Below are 18,894 nucleotides of genomic sequence, written 5' to 3'. Positions count from 1 at the left end.
TTTTGATACTTTTACGTAATTTCATTTATATGCTAGCATTTCTTGACAGAAATCGAAGATAAAATCAATTTTTCCTTGGATTTTACTATTATTATACAGCTTACTAAGAAGCCATACTTCGGAATTGATTCGTACCGATGAAACTTAGGGATTTCTGCTGAGCACTGTGAAATATCCTCACTTATTGTTCTGTTCAAACCAATTATTTCTTTTCACTTCCTTGTCAGTATCATTTTCTGTGTTGTTCATTGGTTGGAATACATTTGTTGGCGTTTGTATCTGGCGTTGTCACGTTCAATTATTTTTAAATTACGTTTTCTCCGTTTGCGAATAACAATAAGGTGAATGAGTATGAGAACTTTTCTAAGAGTCGCTGTTCTTGTTGAAGCCGCCATAAAACAAACAAAACTACCATTGAATTTTGCTTCACTGCTTAAACTAGATGCCAACATGTTGAAAGCACTAAAATTAAAAAAATTAAAGTAAAAATAAAAAAGAAATTAAGCGCAAAACGTTCTACTCATTACTGAGATTTGATTTCGAAGTTTGATTTTGAAGTTGGATGTGTGATAAATGCATGTAGCAATTTGCCCAGCCATCATTTAAGAGAATTATTTGGATTCTGGTGAGCATGTTGTATGATGTCACATTATATACTCACCAGAAGCCCAATATTAGATCATATTTATATCATCCTCCCTGGAAGAATCATTTAATCCTAATACCTCAATATATTCTGCAGAATAATCATCTTTTTCGGGAACATCACTCAAAAGTGATTGATTCAAGTTCTTCCCAAGTGTCTAACGCCTCCTATGCTCTTGTGTTTTTTTTCTCGAATAGCTTCACTCTGGGCACTTTTGTTCCTCACAATGAAGAAAATATTGTCGTGAATGTTGGAGACTGACGCCTGGAAATCTGGTACAGGAAATATAAGGAATTTTTAGTAGAAATTTTGGGGCTATGGTGGCCGCTAACAGTGTAACAGTCAGATTCATTGACGACTAAGATATGAAAAACCATAACTGGTCAACTACAGTATTACAACCACCAAGTTGCTCGTACAGTACGCTGAAAATCGATATTTTCCCGAAAAAATTATCGGTGAAATCATTGAACGCTTCTGAAATCATCAACGCTATCTTTGCTGATGGCTTCACATCCATTGTTGGGCAAATAGCACTGCAGTAAACGCGATTCAGTCGACGCGTCTCCTAAGGACAAAGGATTTGGTGATCCTTAGCGTTGATATAGCGCAACGCGATGAAGTTCAATGCAGAATTGTAGTAGTAGTATGCGCTCCTACAATAATCCTTGTTTAAAAAAAACTCGGTGGATCTGCTCATATATTTATTTTTTTTTAAATTTATTTCCATTTTATTTGTTTTTCATTTTTATTTGTTTATATCTGTTTGTTTTATTTTTATTTGTTCATATTTGTTTGTTAATATCTTGTTCCATATTATATAAATGAACAAACACAAATTAAAAAGAGAGACCAGGCTTTTTTTTTAGCTATATTGATCGCTTCCTTGTGTAATCTGTTCATTCGTGAATGGATTGCCGTGCAGTAATAAATAAACGCTCCTTCGGAAGATCTTTCACCCTTCTTATTTTTATTTAATCATTACTATTCTATTATTTTTACTTTATTCCACTTCTAATAGGCTAATTCTTCCATCCTTCCATGTGACTAACATAGATTTTCCATGTCCACGGAGCAAATGTACATATTTCTTATACTGTTGCGGTGGCGGTAATGCGTATTCGACTTCTGTCCTGATCTGAAACATCAACGCAACGTCTGGGATTCGCCATGTGTTGTCAACAGTCGCGCAGTTCTTTTTTTATTCTGTCGAAGCATGTTGAAATGTCTACTCAATTACAGTTAGGCCGACATAAGCGAAGGAAAATTGCACCGGTGACTGAAGGCGAAGGTTTCATCTCATAGCTTAGGATAAAAACCATGAATATCGTCCATAGGTACCGTTGAATAGTCAGAATCAGGATGCGGTGGAGGGTGGTTATGATGAGAAGATGGGTGGAGTTTTGCAAATCGCCACATTGTTGACAAATCACAAGATATAATTACTTTTGCTTAAAAGAATCATACCAGGAAATTGGCAATGTTGAGATCTTTGTCCACGAAAATTTAGGATTAATAGTGTAGATCACGAGCATGAGTGCGATCCATCTAGTTGTCCAAAAAAAACTTCTCTGAAGCGGGCCTGCGCGGTCTATTTTTTTGAGCTGAAATGAGCTGTTGACGCTTTCTCTGCAGTTCGTTGGCAGACGCTGCATCTGCACCTTTGCGCCCGCAGATGTGGCACGTTTCCAGACGCGTCGTAGGTAAATTCGATCGCCGGTGCCGTTTCTCACGCCGTCTTTCAGGACCTCTGGAGAAAATTGGAAGTGGTCGCGTCCATGCTCATGATCTGCACCGCTAACTCTATCTTTTCGTTGACAGACCTCAACATTATCAATTTCGTGAAGTGCAAACTTTAACAAAACAACTTATTGAGGTCTTCCGTTTTATTGCTCAGAAACGTCAAAATGCCCGAACATTCCAGAAATTTTTAAGATGAAGAAGTTTTCAAATGAAAACTATTTTGAATGGAATGAAATCTGCCCTCCTCGTTCATGTTTTGGAATCCAGGCTTTGTCACTCTCGCCTTTTCGCTCCGTGTCTGAGTAAATAAAAAAGTGTCGGGGAGAAGGCAGCCTAAAAAATTTTATTACAATCGCAAGGCATACACCTCAGGCTGCACTTCTACATTCTCCCTTCCGCAAAGTTCAGGTGCTGATGCGTGGTTAGCATTCATATCGATTTTTCCGTTGACATACAGACCTAATTGTAATGTTTCACAAAATTAGTTGACATTTTTAGTCTTGGTAACGTAGGTTGTACGGAAATGTCGACTATACATTCAAATCCTTTGTGGCATTTATTTTCAGAACAAGATAAAACCAGTGTTTACTCTTCTACTTTTGTGAGCGCTCAATGTTTTGCTGATAATAGCTTTTGATTTGCTTGTGATCGTTTCTTTTTCCCTTGTTATACAGAATTGTGCGTTACATCCCACGCACCTAAAGAACGAATTTCCGGAATCAAGAACAAAAAAAAATTAACAGCGAAGAGAACTACAAAAAAAAACTTCCAAAAATCTGTAATCTTTGCAAAATCAACATAGAATTATACGTCTGTTACAAAGATACAGCAGATCAAAATCGTGTGATTCCAATGTGTGTGTCTGTGTATGTGTTAGTGTTAATCAATCCGCTCGGGATGCGCCAACGCGTTCGCTTCAATTCAGAATCGTTTGAGGTTTATGAACGCGTGTGCAGCCCTTACAATGCCCTGAGGGGGCCAGCCGATGTACCATTCATTGTTTTTATCCTCCCACACGAGTCTAGTACCAATTTATCGACCCATGGGAGGAATATGGAAAAGGATAAAATTTCAGCTATCACCACGAGGCGTCAAAAAGCTAATAGGAGTTGACTTTTCCCCTTCACCCCACTCGCTCAAAACGGTAATAGGAAATAAGAGGATTGGTTGGCGCAAGGACGGTTTCGAACCACCGATCTATCGTACAATCACACCTCTAACGACTGTTACATCCGCTCATTGTGATTCCCATACTGTATTCAATTCTCACATTGTCATGGAAGTCTACCACAAGCAGCAAAATGTGTCTATATGCCAAACACTTGGCCGAGTTCGCGTTGAGACTCGCGCTTCGTCCGCCACAAAAATGTGCATGCGATCAAAAGGTGTGATGCAGTTAAAACCTTCTTAATAGCGTGAAATCCAGGAAAAAAACGAGGTAAGAACCACGGTGTTTGCACGTATCCGCCCACACCACATTGCACTACGAATCAGACTTTTCTCTCTTTTTCCTAAGTTGTATTCGACTTGTGACTTGTGGAAGCATGGCTAAAGCTATTTACACTCTGTGAAAGCTAGAGAGGACTTTCCGAATAAGTAAATATTTCTTTCTTATACTCAGTATTTTAAACGAACTAACTGAATATGCAATGATCAGGCTACATTTTCTGTAGGAATTCGGATGATAGCACACGAAGGTATGCACGCTAACACCGTCGCCGCGTTTGTGCGTCATACGATTGGTAGTACATACACTCAGTCTAAGCCAGTCAGCGCTTGAACTTGGCCTGAAACCAGCGGCTATAAGAATCTGGTGTAGCACCAACGGCATTTCACGCATATCAACCAGTGCATCACCTGCATATAGTCGGGTCAGTGCGAAACGCAGCTCGGTGCAGCTGCGTAAGCGGCAGCGCTTCAAGCTAAGCGCGGTGGAGCTAACGGTTGGTATCATGGCCAGAAATGGAATCATCGGAAACTGCAACGATGAGTGGTAGAAGCAAGGATCCCACCTCGATCCTAACCCGCTACACTTCATCGCACCGCTACGAGCACAGTCGCTTATGCAACTGGACCAACCTTCATGTCGTTTCCTCCATCCGACTCTACCTCATCTCACAGCAATCGAGTGATGCACCACCTACTGGTTCCTTATTATTACTTGTATTGCTTAATTATATGTTCCGTTTATTTGGACACGGATTGTCATGCAATGGAGGATGCACTATGAATTGAAATAATTGCCGCTTTCTTTTTTCAATCGTGATTCTCCAGAATCCTTTAGGTGATTTCCTGATTTTGCCTTGATGTAATAATACTTTATTGTGATAAGTAACTATTTGTCTGATAATCATATTAAACACGAAAACTGTTGGATGAATAAATAAATAAATAAATAAATAAATAAATAATATATAATAAGGTAATAAAATACTGATTAATAATAATAACAAATATAAAATATAAATATTCCATAACAACTCAGATAAACCGTAAACAACTCAGCCGGCTTAATATTTGTCTGAGTGAAAAAGGAGTGTTTTGATTAGAGGTCAAAAAGAGATCCTAAACGAAGGCAACACCAAATTACAGTCTGTAAAAATTATTTTGAAAAAAAATAAAACTCAGAGGCTAAGAGTGAGAAATTCTTCATCAGCCAAGCTTTCGTACTTATGTCTGCCTCATCCGATAGTCATCCGTTCCAGTTTTTCCAGCAAATTTTCACAGGAATGGATAACGAAAATTATTAATGTTAATTGTTAATTATTTAACGAAAATTCTGAAGTCGAAACCGTTATTTCTGAGTTTTTTTTCGACCATTTCCAAACCATCCAAGTTATAAAAACAGGGAATCAGAACACTGCAAAAAATATGGTATACACTGTGCCTTCATAAACGGTGAAGGGTACACAGTTGACTAATATGTTTGAAAAACTTCCTTTATGACCCTATACGTGGTCGTTGACTTATGGCATCTATGTATACTTCCATGATTCATCGGTGGTGTACTCGAGTGAAAACGACCCGAAGCCTGGTACAATTGCTTCGAGGTTGCTCTCGAAGCGGCGCGGTAGAACCAGGCTTTGTGACCGAGTTGGGACCCTCGTGGGCCCACAGACATTTACACAACTGCAGCAAGCTTGAGGTCGTTTTGACCATGCTAGAACGTTCGTCCCAAGTCATAGAACAGAAAATAAGAACTTTGAAAATGAAAGGATAATAAAAGCAAAGTAGTGCCACAGGCATTACTCACTAAGTGATGTGTGGTGAAAATTTAAAAGCATCACTCATAAATCTGGGGTTCAGGTGGTTTCAGATGCGAATTCGAGCGTTCCGACGCGCCATTTTCTACAACAAGTTCGATTGGAGCGCGCCAGTCTTGTGCACGCGCCTCATCTTCCGGACCGTTTTTCACGGCAGTTAGGAAGTAATGGGCGGATCCCCTCCCATAATCCACGACCCCGTACAGGAATTCTCCACCTCAAATCCGCACCACCCAGATTCGTAGGGTGATGCCTTAAATTTCCCGAAGAAAAGGAATCGATGTGAAGTGATGAGTGATTTATGTAGTTCAATAGTCTAGCTTCGATAGAATAGAATAGACAGTTTATATTACGATCCGCTTACAATGATTATTCTAATCATTATACTAGCAATAATTATTCTAATTACTGTTATGTATGCAGCAGAAGAATTTACTGAATTGAGCAGAAACTGGTCTTTCTGCAGAACAAGATTCACATAGTTGCTATTCTGGTCTTCTTCATTTTCTATCGACTGCGCTGCTGTTGATTATTCAATGAGCACTCCCTCGTTCTGAATTCTGCGGCAGAAACTTGTCTTAGCTGTTCATAAATTACATAAAGGATCAAACAAGATACTGGAGAAACAGCGAGTTGCTTCGATCATGTTACTGACATAATCACTCAAAAATTTTTGTTTTGTTTTTATTGTTCACTTACATTTCTTGCACACTTTTCATGGAAACTGCAATCAAGCAACTACTATTTGCACTGCAAAAACGTAAATATACAAAATCATAACATAATTTCATCTGGCTTTTAAGCGTGAGCACAATAACGATTGCAGTTAGAAAATCTGATTGTGAAAAGCCTTCGAACGCCACTACATTTCTGAGAAGTGTAAAATCCCGAGAAAAAAGCCCAAAAAACAATTTACAACATTGAGTCAGGAAGAGTGGACCAGATGTTCCCCTCGTTCATTCGTTCCGAGAACTATACTTTTCGTTTTTTGTTAGTTTTCAAAACGGAATCTTCAGGAAAGATACATTCTCTTGCAAGAGTTTTGAATAACAATTTGATCAAGAATGTATTCATTTTAACAAAGAAAACTTACAGGTATTCGTGCATACACGGCTTATCATCAAAGCTAAAGCTAATTCCGGTTTGATTTTCTCATCAAATTTTCTTTATCCTATAAATATCCTGTATCCAGCATAAAAGCATCACAATCAGAGCACACACATCTGTAGAACGGTCGAGAAGTAGCAATTAAAGAACGAAAAAAAATGTGTCTAGCACTGAACGTGAGAACTACTATTACCGAACGTTTATGCGCTCGTAAACCGAAAGAGTCAGATGCGGACCATCTGAGCTCTTCAGCTACCCGAGATCGACCGTTTGTGGGAAGGCTCAATGGTTCCCGATTTCTAGGCAATCTGAAAATCTTTTTTATGTTTCGCAAACCCCAGCCCCCCACCCCTTCTCTCCCTTTAAAAAAAGGCATTGCAGAAATCCTAAGATTTTATTTCAAAGGATCCAAAGGGTAGCGTTATGGGAGGTGATGAAGCCAGGCGTGAACGACGTAGCTTTGGAAGCGCAAAATATATTGAAACAGGTCAACGTGCTTGTTGAAGGGAACCATCCGGTTTCAAAGCGATTCCCGCGAAAATAAGTATTCACTTCGCATGTTACTCATCTAGAGTATTCACTTTGAACAGTCCACATCTTAATTCACTGCACTATGTTTCTAGAGGGCGGGTGTAGTGTAGCAGTTAGAGGTTCCGCTTCCTGCACGATTGATCGAGCAATTTCGAACGTTAAAGTCGAGATAGGTTCTTTCTGGAATTTTAGATAGTAACCTGCCCTTTTTTCTGCTCTTAAGTGTGGATAGTACTGAATGCGTTCACAAGAGTGTGATGCGTTTACCGCGCTTCTCTGGTGGAAACTGCTACACTGCCCCCCCCCCCCCCTCTCTGCGAGGGCGCGCGCGTCGCCTTTACTCGCATAAACATATCCATCATCAACTATGTACAATACGAGAGAGAAGATTGCACAGCAGAACTCTTTTACTGCTTATATGTGGTTTTACTGTTTATATGGGCGGGTGTAGTGTAGCGGTTAGAACTTCCGCTTCCTGCACGATCGATCGGAGGTTCGAATCCGCTCTAGTGCTCACAAAGCCTTTCATGCCTTCGGCGTCGAGAAATTGGTACCAGACTTGTCTGGGAGGATAAAACACTGACTTGACACATCGGCTGGCCACCGCAAGTCATTGAATAGGTTAGATACTCGTTCTTAAACTCAAAAGGATTCTGAATTGAAGTGAACGTGTTGGCGCATCCCAAGCGGAATGATTAACGCCAGAGATTTTATCCTTTATGATGTTTATTTATGATGTTTCTAGCGTTGCTGAGAAAGTCAATTATAGGAGTTTTAATCTAGTCCCCAACTACAACATTCACAGATACAAGGTTGGATCAAAACGACGTGAAGCACGGCGCAGCTGTGTAAGCGGCTGTGGTAGAAGCGGCGCTGTGAAGCTAGCGGTTGGGATCTTGGGAGGATTCTCGCTGGCTTCACTCATTGTTGGATTTCGTGATGATTCCACTTTGATCACAACCGCTCACTTCCCGCCTCAAGCTCACCCGCTTACGTAACTGCACCGGGCTTCATGCCGTTTTGATCCGGCCATATCTCTGGATAAAACGCAGGGAGCACGTGTTTGCTCGACCCCGAGGATCTAAAGGGTGATCGGAGAGGTGTGTAGCGTAAATCTTCAGCGTTTATACCATACCTTGAACAATAAACGCAAGTACAGTATGCTCCTTCGGCTAAGCTTCGTTTCTCTTTCAACTCTGCTGAAGTTTTTCGCAGCAGCCAAATTATTCGAGTCAATAGAAGCTGAAGAACGCAACTGTGCTCATTTTGTCACTATTTACGCCACCGTTGTAAAAGTCTCTAACGTAGAAATGTGTGTTGGGTGCTCCGAACCTCGCACTTGGAGCGTACATGGACTACAAATAAAAATACCCGAAAAGAGAGCTTCTTGCATGCTTTGGGAGGTTTATCACGGAAACGATTTCAAGAAGGTGACAAGGGCACCACTGCCTCTGGGCTCCTTACACATTTAAAAATTGACAACACAATAAAATGTGAAATGTTAAGTTCATAATGATGTAAGATGTTGTTAAGGAGGAAACTTCGTCGAACCAACCTAGTCAAAGTCAAAATCCTAACAAATGTCGCTACTACTGCAGCTGATACTATTATTACTACCATATTACTATTATTGCTATTATTATTATTGTTACTATTATTATTATTATTATTATTATTTCTTTTTTTAACGTTTCGACATCTACGCCTTTGTAAAAGCTTGGAAAATCAAAGTCATGAAGTGATTTATCCTCACAACCGCCTCATCACCCCATGGAAAGCAGTCAAACGAGCAATCTAACAGCAATTTCAACGAATCTTGGATTCGTGAATTTCTGTCACTTTTATTTTTCTGTTTCTTTCCCCTAACAGTCGCTGTGAGCATAGTTTGGCTGAATCTGGTCCAAGGGGAAGAGACAAAGTGCTCAAGCTGAGAATTGTGTCACGGTCATCGGGACAAAGAAAAGTACCGTCGCCTGTAACTGTTAGACGACGTCGTATGCAAATCGATTCCTTTTCGCTGAAAAATTTGCGTCCGAACCGTCATCAAGCCTAAACTGACTCTTCAATTTTCTATGCGTGTTGTTCTTACGTTCCTTTTAATCAGTTTCCCGTGATTATGTACAGTTTATATTCATAGCACACATATTGGCATGCCGCCAACTCTGTTGTGGACGTATTTAATCGATGATAAGATAAGCTGGACCTCCGCTGCACAGCATCATTGATCACTAGCTGAGTTTGTTAGCATAACACATAACACCAGCCATAAACAGCATGTTCCCTTCAGTTCTCGTCCATTTCTCAATTCTTCAAGGTTTTCCTACGATTTCAGCTTATTTTTGTTTTTGTTTTTTTTTAATTTTTATCCCCTTATAAAATAAATCATTTTAAGTTTTTCACGCTTTTTTCAGGCAATCTTTTTGTCCTATAGTTCGTATTTCATCCGGTTTAATAGAAATTGATCATGGAGGTGGAGAATAATCGGTGTTTCCTTTTATTTTTATATTTTTATTTCTACTTTTATGTTGAATATGGAATATTTCAATGGAGATTGATTGATTGATCAGTAAATTTTCATAAGTCAGAAAAAGTCATATTTTTCTGTGTAGGAAAGTTCCGTGTTTATGTTAGTGGCTTGATGTTTAGTTTGAAACAACGTGTACACGATATTTCAGACAAAACATCCACAAAAATCAACTAACAGCCAATCGGCGCACTAAAGTAACATTCCCACACTGCGACAGATCCGCCCAACGATGCGTCAGCTTACGCGCGGAAGTGAATAGCTGATATAAAAATTGTCAGTAGTGCATCTTTAGACTACGGGCACCTTACAGGCAGCTAAAGAGCCTAACTAAACATAACGTTCTATTTTAATTTTTTATTAACAATTTTTAGTTTACGCCTCGTTAGACCCTCTGCATTTCTAGGACACCATTAATTATGATTTTTTTCTTCGATCTCGTGACTCATCCAAATAGAACACCTTCAGTAACAAAGCTATAAATTCATTGCATATACTTAAAGTATTCTATGCGTCCGCACACCGATAGTCGCTCCACTCCAGAAATCCCGTCCACCATGTTGCGCAGCGTTCAGCAGAATTCACCGAACGCAATTCGTTTCGGGAATTGTATTTTTTGTGCGTTATTACTGTGTACGGTGAATAACATTTCTTTAGGATGATTATTCCTGCCATTTGACTTTACTCTCAAAGGTATTCACGTTCCTCACGTTTCTAAATCCCAACACTTAAAGCCCGCTATTTAAGTTCAAAGCATTCCAACTACAATACTTACGAGGACCAGAATTATAGTTGGGTGAAAACGACATGAAGCACGGGCAGTTGCGTTCGAAGCGACGCGGTGGAACGTAGCGGTGGAGATCGCGTAAGGACCCTCGCTCTGCTGTTCGCCAAAGTCCCACCTCGACACCCGTTTCATGTCGTTTTGACCGACTATACTTCATGGTCGGAAGAAAACGTGTTCGGTTGAAATGTTTTGAATTATGGTCGAGAGCCGCTTGCGTACAAGGCAGCACAGTTTCGAGCCGCCATTCCTCACTGTAGCTCGCAATGGTCCCACCTCGATCACAGCCGCCGGCTCCACCGCCCCGCTTGAGTGCAGCCGCCTACGCAACTACACCGCGCTTCGCCTGTCGCCGTGACCCTCCCATAAACCTCCACTTCCAGCAATTTTTTCTTTGTCTTCGTTCTCTTCCATTACGGGGGCATTTCCTTTTCAATCAGTACTTCGAGTTAACTACTCAAAATAACAGAAATTGAAGACGCAGAACACATGAGAACAGTTCACTTTTCCTAATGTTTATACTGTAGCTTCAACTCTTCACGGTGCAGTCACAAAACGCAGTTTTCTAGCTGTGACGGAGTTTGTGTTTTTTTTTCGTTCTCAATATCCTCGTTCTCAATATTCGTGTACATTTCCGGGCTCAAGTGGGAGAATAAGCTTTGGAGGTGTTAAGGAAACTTCTCAATTTGATTCGGTTTCAATCTATAGTAATCCCAAAGGAAAAATGATTTGATGTGGGAGACGTATCTGATCTCCTGATTTCTCCAGGAAGTAATGATTGCCTAGTAAAATCAGAGAAATCAGATCCCAGAAAGTGCAGAGAAATATACTGGAGATTTCATACTATAGAGTCTTCCGGAGTAAATCCATTTTTTTCCTTCGGGATTACGTTACACAACGAAACGAAAAGATGTACGTAATTTTTGAACGCCAATAGTATATAGGGTTTAGAGGTGCCAAATCCAGTTAGTTGTGTGGTGCTTTGTCCGTTCTTGCTTATTTTTGGTCCCTGAACGGACGTGCAATTTTTTTTTTTTGCATTTCCTTTGAACTGGCAAGGCTGACGTCCGCTCTTTGATTTTTATAGCAGCTTAAACTGGCGGATGCGACTTCTCTTTCGTCCTTGAAATGCGATGAACGAGAAACGAACCAGCTTTTCCGGCCGGTGTCGATATCGAAATGATCCATTTGTGCGTCAAACGATGCCTGTCGCGCTACTTCTCGATAAACAAACACGCCACTTCTCTGTTCTGATCAATTTTATTTCTCCTTTCCGCATAATATTCCCACGTTAAACTGTTGTGGTGCTGCATTGCTTTTAAGTAGCTATGATTATCCACCAAATCTGCGCTTTCCCACCGATCTGGTTCCACGGCCGAAATCCGGTTATGATGTGTGCATTGATGTTGTCAATCTTTTTTCGTCCACACACAGTCACTGTTTGTGCTCTATGCATCTTTTCAATGGCTTTTTTTCTTGGAAAATGTTCTGTTTAATGGTTCATCCTTGCATATTTCCGCCTGGACGTATATTTTTGCTCTAAAGAAATTTCGGGTTTTTTTTTTTTTTCGTTCCAATTTTATATCTGAGAAGACGTTTACTGTCGCATTATCAATGTTCTAGATCATACTATCGTAAAATTTTATGCATCTATCACTTCTTCAATGGAATCATGCGTTTTTCATTCGAAACTATTTCAATTCCCGGGTAAAGTGTAGTTGGGGGTACACTCTGTCGGGCTCTTATTTTTGAAAGTTAATAACTAAATCAGTCGGGGCCTTAAGACCTAAGCATTGGTCTTAAAGGATCTATGACACGTAAGCTAAAGTTACTAAGAGAAAAAAGTAAGATAGAGAGTTCAGAAATAAAAGAGCAGTTGAGTGTCTCCCCTCCCCCTTTCTCCAATTATATTCTCCCCCAATTTAAGTACAGATTGTAATCATAATCGGAGCATCCTGAATCAACAATATATTCAGCATCTTCACCACATTTTATGTGACACACAGGGATGCACCTGTTTTTTTTTTGGCATTGTAGGGTCCCTGGGAGAGAAGAGGAGACGGAAAGGGTTTTTGTGGTTATCCAATACAAATATCTCAGCCTACCTCCCTGGTAAAATCTACGCCTATTAAGGTTTGAGTCAACCTGCATGAAAGCCAGGCGAACTGCTATTCAGGGCGAGACAGCGGTGTTTGAATGAACAATTCATGAAAACTCTCCTCGTTCCTTTCTTTCGTTCCGAAACGGTGCACACAAATATCTCAGTGACTGATGGGGGTTCATTCTATAAGCTGGAATTTTTCATTTCTGGGCGTAAACACGATAATAGGATAACTTTCTCCTGTCACTGTGCAATCACCCGTTTTTTTTTTGTCGTCATCTGATCCCATCATGAACTTATGCTTTCGACTTTTTCGGTGTAGCATGCATTTCCCGGCGTTTTTCGTGTTAATTACCTCCTATTCTATATATTCTTGCCTTTCGTCGTCCCCTTTTTAGTGGTGGTCTCTTTCTAGGCGTACGAACGAATAGACAAATTTCAACAATTATTAATTGGTGATAATTATAGAGTCGGCTGAACTCACATGGAATTGTAAATTCACCTGAATTTTCAATTTAGTTATTTCTAGCTCTCAGTTATGAGTGTTTCGAACTCTCTACACTATTCCTTCATTTGGATTTTTGGTCTTCATTGTGCGGTAAATTTGATATCTGTCTTTGTCGGATAGCTTCACTTTTTCATTTTTTTTTAGTCATGGAAAACTTGACAGTTTATTTCTAAACAGTTAACAGGTATTCCATTCCTTACAATGACTTTTTTCATGTAGTTCAGTGAGTTAGCGATGGGACAAGTGCATATGTGACTCAAAAATGTAAATCCAAAGTGATGTACTAAGTTCGAAAAAGGGTATTAACACAGAAAAGAGTAGAACTTCCAAACCATCTATGCTGATGAGGTTTTAACCAAATTTCAAAGTAGTAGCTGAGTGTGGTAAAAAGGACTTCAGCGTTCTTAAGCGCATTTAGCATCCACAGCGTTTTTGCGCCGCAATTGTTCATTCCACGAATGTTGACGTAAGCAGTGAAACGTTGAATATGTGTGAATGGCTGCGAGTGGCGCTAATCAATAATCTCAAAGTGACTTCTGGCTACATGACATCAACAAGTTCCAGCACATAAAGAAACTGACGTGGTTGTGAATCTTCTGACCTTGCTCATCGCGTAACAAAAAAGTGAATCGCCGCGCGTTGTGATGCGACAGCAGCAAACGAACGTGACTCACTCCAGCGCCGACGATGCCGTGTTTTTCTTGCGTTTTTTTTTTTCTAACATTCATCAACGTTACATTTTTTGTGGGATATGAGTTCTAGTGCAGAATTTTCTCGTTGAAATCAGTGATCACGAGAAGATCATCCCCTCCGATTTCGTATTTGTTGAATATTTTAGTTTCCTCAATACATTGCTTTGAATAGTCTTTCTTTTTTTCAGGACCACAAAAGGAGGTTTTCTATCATATGTCGCAAGAAAATTAAGAACATCATCATCACATCGGAACAGTGAAGAATCACCGCCGTTACTGGGTAAGTGTATATTCCACTTTGGAGGTTCACTAAACATATGTGTCCTTAACTGTTATTCTTCTAATAGTTGTTTGTTTTTTTTAATGCGGGAGACACTTTACTTTTGATAGTGCCCCACTGCATTGTCCCAACAAACTTTCATTAGCGAGTAGAAGAACTTCGAAGAAAACATTGTCATTAATCAGTTTGACGTTCATATTGATCAATTTCAACTAAATAACAAGTAATTGACGCTCGGTAACTAGTAAATTTCTCTTTTATTTTTTTTCAGTCTGCCCTAATGGTTCACTTTTTACATTACTAACGGAAACCATCAGCATCAGTTCATAACTGACTTGTCCGTGTTTAAAATAAGATTTTTCTTCGCATCAAAGATAAGAGAGTCGAAAGATTGGAAACTTCCGTTCCTCTCTCTTTCGGTAATGTTCAGCTCTATGTCGTTTGACTTTTGCCCTATTCTTCTCGATTTGTGTCTGCTTTGAATTAACCCATTCTCTTCGAATTTCTCTCATATGGTTTTACTGCGATTCATCAAGGCAGCTTTCTCTATTTTCTCTTAAATCACCGAAGAAATTTACTTCACCTCAGATAGTATATCTTTCTGCTTAATAAAACGCAAAGAAAGAAAGGCATTTGCACCACTTTTCTAGCTCTTCCGGATTCAAGCTATTCATTTTTCTTGTTTTGTTTCAGTTCCATCCTTTCATCTCTCATTAACTACTCCGTCGCGGTGTTGTGTTTAGTTTTCTCATCTAATAATCACCGAAGAAATTCCTAACAATGCGAAGAGGAACTCAAAAACTTTGGTTCTTCTTTTCGGATTGAAATGTGAATGGTTGTCGGGAGATTTCGGCATGGGTCCACTTTTGCTGTAGTACTGAGTAGTTGCTACTCCATCCTGTTCGATCCGTTGAGATGGACGCTGGCTTTTGTGGATACAGCTACATACATGCTCACGTGTCCTTGAATGTGAAAAATGAACATCATTCACTTAGCTGATTCGCTTAATTGTAACGGTTCCGATAGGTGCTCCCATATTTTTTGGGCTACATTTTTGTATATTAATTTGTTTGATGATTTTGATGGTCTTTGATCACTTGAAAAATATGCAGTGTCATCGTTCTCATTGCTTTTATCCCCAATTTTGTAGTTTTGGGATTCCTTTCCATTGTTAGCGGCAGGAATGGCTTAGATCACTGCTTATTTGATATTACCTTGCTTCAAAACTTAAGTAATTCATACCTTAATCATGCCTTCTTATGAATGAGAACAAGTGTCATTATGTGCGATTTTACAGTTGGGGATTTCCAAGTATTATTTCAACGGTGTAAGAAAGTAGAGAACGGTATTCATCCTCGTGTTTCACTTTTGTTTGATTTTTTTTCCAAGTCTGTTGCTAAACTATATTCCATGTTTTGCTTCGCAGTACCAAGACGTTGAGTCATTCTAACACATTACGGATCTTATTGTAAACCCTTCAAATATTTATTTTTTGTAGAAATGTCCGAACGGCGTCCACGCAATGACGCCCGGTTTTTCCATGTTTGCGGTAGTGGTACTCATCCGAAAGGGAAATTCTTATCTAATAGAATAAGGCAAGTTGATCCTACTTTTTTCAACTTTGTAAGACTTTTCGTTGTTTGAAGAACAAATTTTCAGTACTTGTAAATACAATGGCTTTTCGTTCCTGCCAAGATTTTTGTATGAACAGTTTCGTCGGTATAACAATGTGTTCTTCTTAATGATAGCGCTTCTGCAGGTGCTTTTCTCATTTTAAAGTGGTTGATTCAAAGTTCGAAGAATAGGCTAAAAATTTCCAGCAAATACCTGATGTCAGCCCAACTGGACGTTACACAACAGCTGTTCCATTCATTCTAATCCTCACAGTGTCGGCTATTAAAGAAATCTTTGAGGATATTGTGAGTTGTCTTTGTCTCTTCTATCTTTCACTGTCTTTACATCACGTATTTATGATAGTTAATAATTTGGAATTGTCTATCTAACTGAGAACAGCATGTCTCTTTCAAAATGCTTGCTGACTGAAGAGGATTCGTTCTAGAAAAGGCGGAGATCTGATCACAAAGTCAACTCTTTTCCGATATTACTGTTGAGAGATGGCACGTGGTTACGAGTAGAGTGGAGAGAGGTTTTTTTTCTGAATACTTTATTATTTCCAAATTTTCTTCTAAGAATTGGTTATTTCCAGGTTAAAGTTGGTGACATCGTTAGGGTAGACAATGATCAGCTCTTTCCTGCCGATCTCTTACTTCTAGCGTCAAGTGAACCTCAAAGTATGTGTTACATAGAAACCTCTAATCTCGATGGAGAAACAAACCTCAAGATCAAGCAGGTAATCACCTTCCTTTTTTTCCTTGTATTTCTATGCTCTCCACTATATTTTTTCTCTAGGCACTGCCTATGACATCAGATTTCACCGACTTGGAGAAACTTGTAGAATTTGAAGCAGAAATTGAGTGTGAACTGCCGAGTCGGCACGTAAATGAGTTTAGCGGGAATTTGGTTTTCCAAGGCGATCGCACTCCCTTCGGTGAGTCGACTTGTGTTCTTGATAGACTTTGCTCTAATTCTTCGTTTGATTTCGACAAAGATTTTGGTCCTAACATGTTCCTAAGTGTGGATTTTCTGAGCTATTTCGAATAATTTCACAAAGTTTTGCTTAGTGTGGTTCTCAGTGAAGTTGGTGAGGTCGTTTCAAAATAACGGAGGCTATTTCTTACCTATTCTTATTTTTGAACTGTTTGGTTAAAGGTTGTTTGTGGATATTTTGTATTCTTTTTTTTTGCTCGAGAAATGGTTCACATTAATTTGTTCTGTCTCAAGCAAATCTTTTGGAATTGCTCGCCTGTAAAGTACTGATGAAAAATCGGTTTATCAAAGTTTACACCTTCTGAGAAGACGCTTTTATGGGATTTTCAAAAGTAATGGATTTGTTCCTATTTAAGGCATTGATCAATTGCTTTTGCGTGGTGCCCGCCTTAAAAACACCTCGTGGATATTCGGAGCTGTAATATATACTGGACACGATGCAAAGTTGCTGATGAACTCGAAAACGGCGCCACTCAAAAGGTATGTGTTACTCAGTTCCAGAAACATGCTTTTGTTTTTGCTTTCTTTACTGAACGGCACTTTTTCTCATCTGTTTTGACCAAAAATGTTCTGCAATCGCCTCTTTGTTTGTATTTCCAGCAGCACTGTCGACAACCGAACGAACAATCGTATCATCTTTCTTTTCTTCGTTCTACTTAGCCTTGCCATCGTAAGTGCTGTTGGTGCTGAATTTTGGAGAAAAGCCAATTTGCCGGCCATGTGGTATCTATCATTTCTGGGTGAGCATTAAGCATTACTATTTCTCTCGTTTTTTTTCCTATGAAAAATCTGGCAAAAAACATTTAGAAAGCGACGCAAGAGCTTCATTTTTATGGCAAGTACTCACTTTCTTTATTCTCTATAACAATTTGATTCCAATCAGTTTACAAGTAACACTTGAGATTGTCCGGTTTTTCCAGGTATGTTTTGTTTTTTTTTCTGTTGTTTCTTTTCAAACAATCTTGATTTTGAATCTGATAATTGTGTAGTTAGTTGTCTCTTCAGTTCTATCTCTTCTAAACTTATAGGCTTCTTACATCAATACTGATATCGAAATGTATGATGTTAATAGCGACTCTTGCGCAGTGGCTCGTACATCAAACCTAAATGAGGAACTCGGACTGGTACGTCCTTTGAACTTTGTTACTGTTTATTGGTGTTCTTTTTCTCCCACTTTCATTACTATCTACTAAAAGAAATATCTTACAACATTCTTTTGAGTTTTCCGATTTTTGGTTGTTGAACATTCGTTTACTGATGTCTTCTAGTAATTTATCCTTTTGCCTTCTTTTCGTTATGCAAATTGCAGAAAAAAAAAGAAGAAAAAAGTTGTCATTAGTTGAGTTCCAACTAATAATAACTTGAAGTCCTCTATATTTTGGCTGTTTTATTATCCATTACTTGCAATTTCTATATCTTTTGATTTATCTGTCTGTGTCCTTCTCTCTCAGGTTTGTTGGTGTATGTGCCATTCTTCATGTCTACATCTATTTATATTTGCTTTAACAATTGTTCTCTTTTCTTTCAGGTTAAATTTGTCATGAGCGACAAAACCGGAACGTTAACTCGCAATGTAATGAAGTTCAAACGTGTATCAGTTGCTGGATTAATGTTTGGCGATAACGAAGGAGACGAATTTGCAGATGAAGACCTCGTAAATCGATATCGGGAAGCTCCTGTAAGACTATCTCATTTTGCCTTGGTAACCTCATTCTACACCTCATCACCTTTTAGACATCACCTGAGGGTGTAGCTATTAGAGAACTGCTGATGATGATGGCTGTTTGTCACACAGTAGTGCCAGAAAGAAAAAATGGAAAGGTATGATTTCACAAGTGTATTTTTCTTAGCATACATAGCTGCCGCTATTCGTAATTGAAACTAATTATTTTAAGATCTTATATCAATGTTCATCACCCGACGAGGGCGCGCTTGTTCGTGGTGCAGCAAAATTAGGATTCGAATTTCATACCCGTCAGCCTCAAAAAGTTGTAGTTTCTGTGGTGAGACGCTATGCTCAATTTTGTTTCGTTTATTTGTTTTGGAAACAAAGTACTAGTAACAAAGTTTTTTTTTGAGAAGTTCTTACCTTTATCTAACCTTTTTCA

General features: G+C 39.1%; 1 protein-coding gene across 3 annotated transcripts in view; it reads left to right on the top strand.

Annotated features, from left to right (window-relative positions):
• Positions 1 to 18,894, top strand: part of RB195_009443 (uncharacterized protein) — a gene marked incomplete at both ends in the record, with an annotated part of 30,645 nt that overhangs the window by 2,023 nt on the left and 9,728 nt on the right. For 2 of the 3 annotated variants that reach the window (XM_064189996.1, XM_064189997.1), the window contains 14 exons: positions 14,088 to 14,179; positions 15,678 to 15,774; positions 15,839 to 15,938; positions 16,000 to 16,098; positions 16,239 to 16,325; positions 16,386 to 16,529; positions 16,589 to 16,727; positions 17,143 to 17,266; positions 17,387 to 17,526; positions 17,594 to 17,706; positions 17,815 to 17,910; positions 18,315 to 18,464; positions 18,521 to 18,607; positions 18,682 to 18,789. In XM_064189996.1, coding sequence (XP_064047578.1) covers positions 14,088 to 14,179; positions 15,678 to 15,774; positions 15,839 to 15,938; positions 16,000 to 16,098; positions 16,239 to 16,325; positions 16,386 to 16,529; positions 16,589 to 16,727; positions 17,143 to 17,266; positions 17,387 to 17,526; positions 17,594 to 17,706; positions 17,815 to 17,910; positions 18,315 to 18,464; positions 18,521 to 18,607; positions 18,682 to 18,789 — 1,576 coding nt within the window. Of the gene's footprint in view, positions 1 to 13,441; positions 13,459 to 14,087; positions 14,180 to 15,677; positions 15,775 to 15,838; positions 15,939 to 15,999; positions 16,099 to 16,238; positions 16,326 to 16,385; positions 16,530 to 16,588; positions 16,728 to 17,142; positions 17,267 to 17,386; positions 17,527 to 17,593; positions 17,707 to 17,814; positions 17,911 to 18,314; positions 18,465 to 18,520; positions 18,608 to 18,681; positions 18,790 to 18,894 lie in introns of those variants that run through there. The other variant, XM_064189995.1, reaches the window with a different exon arrangement.

The sequence above is a fragment of the Necator americanus genome, chromosome III (assembly GCF_031761385.1).
Source record: "Necator americanus strain Aroian chromosome III, whole genome shotgun sequence".
Classification (NCBI taxonomy): Eukaryota; Metazoa; Nematoda; class Chromadorea; order Rhabditida; family Ancylostomatidae; genus Necator; species Necator americanus.
This window is presented reverse-complemented; position numbering and strand designations above follow the sequence as displayed.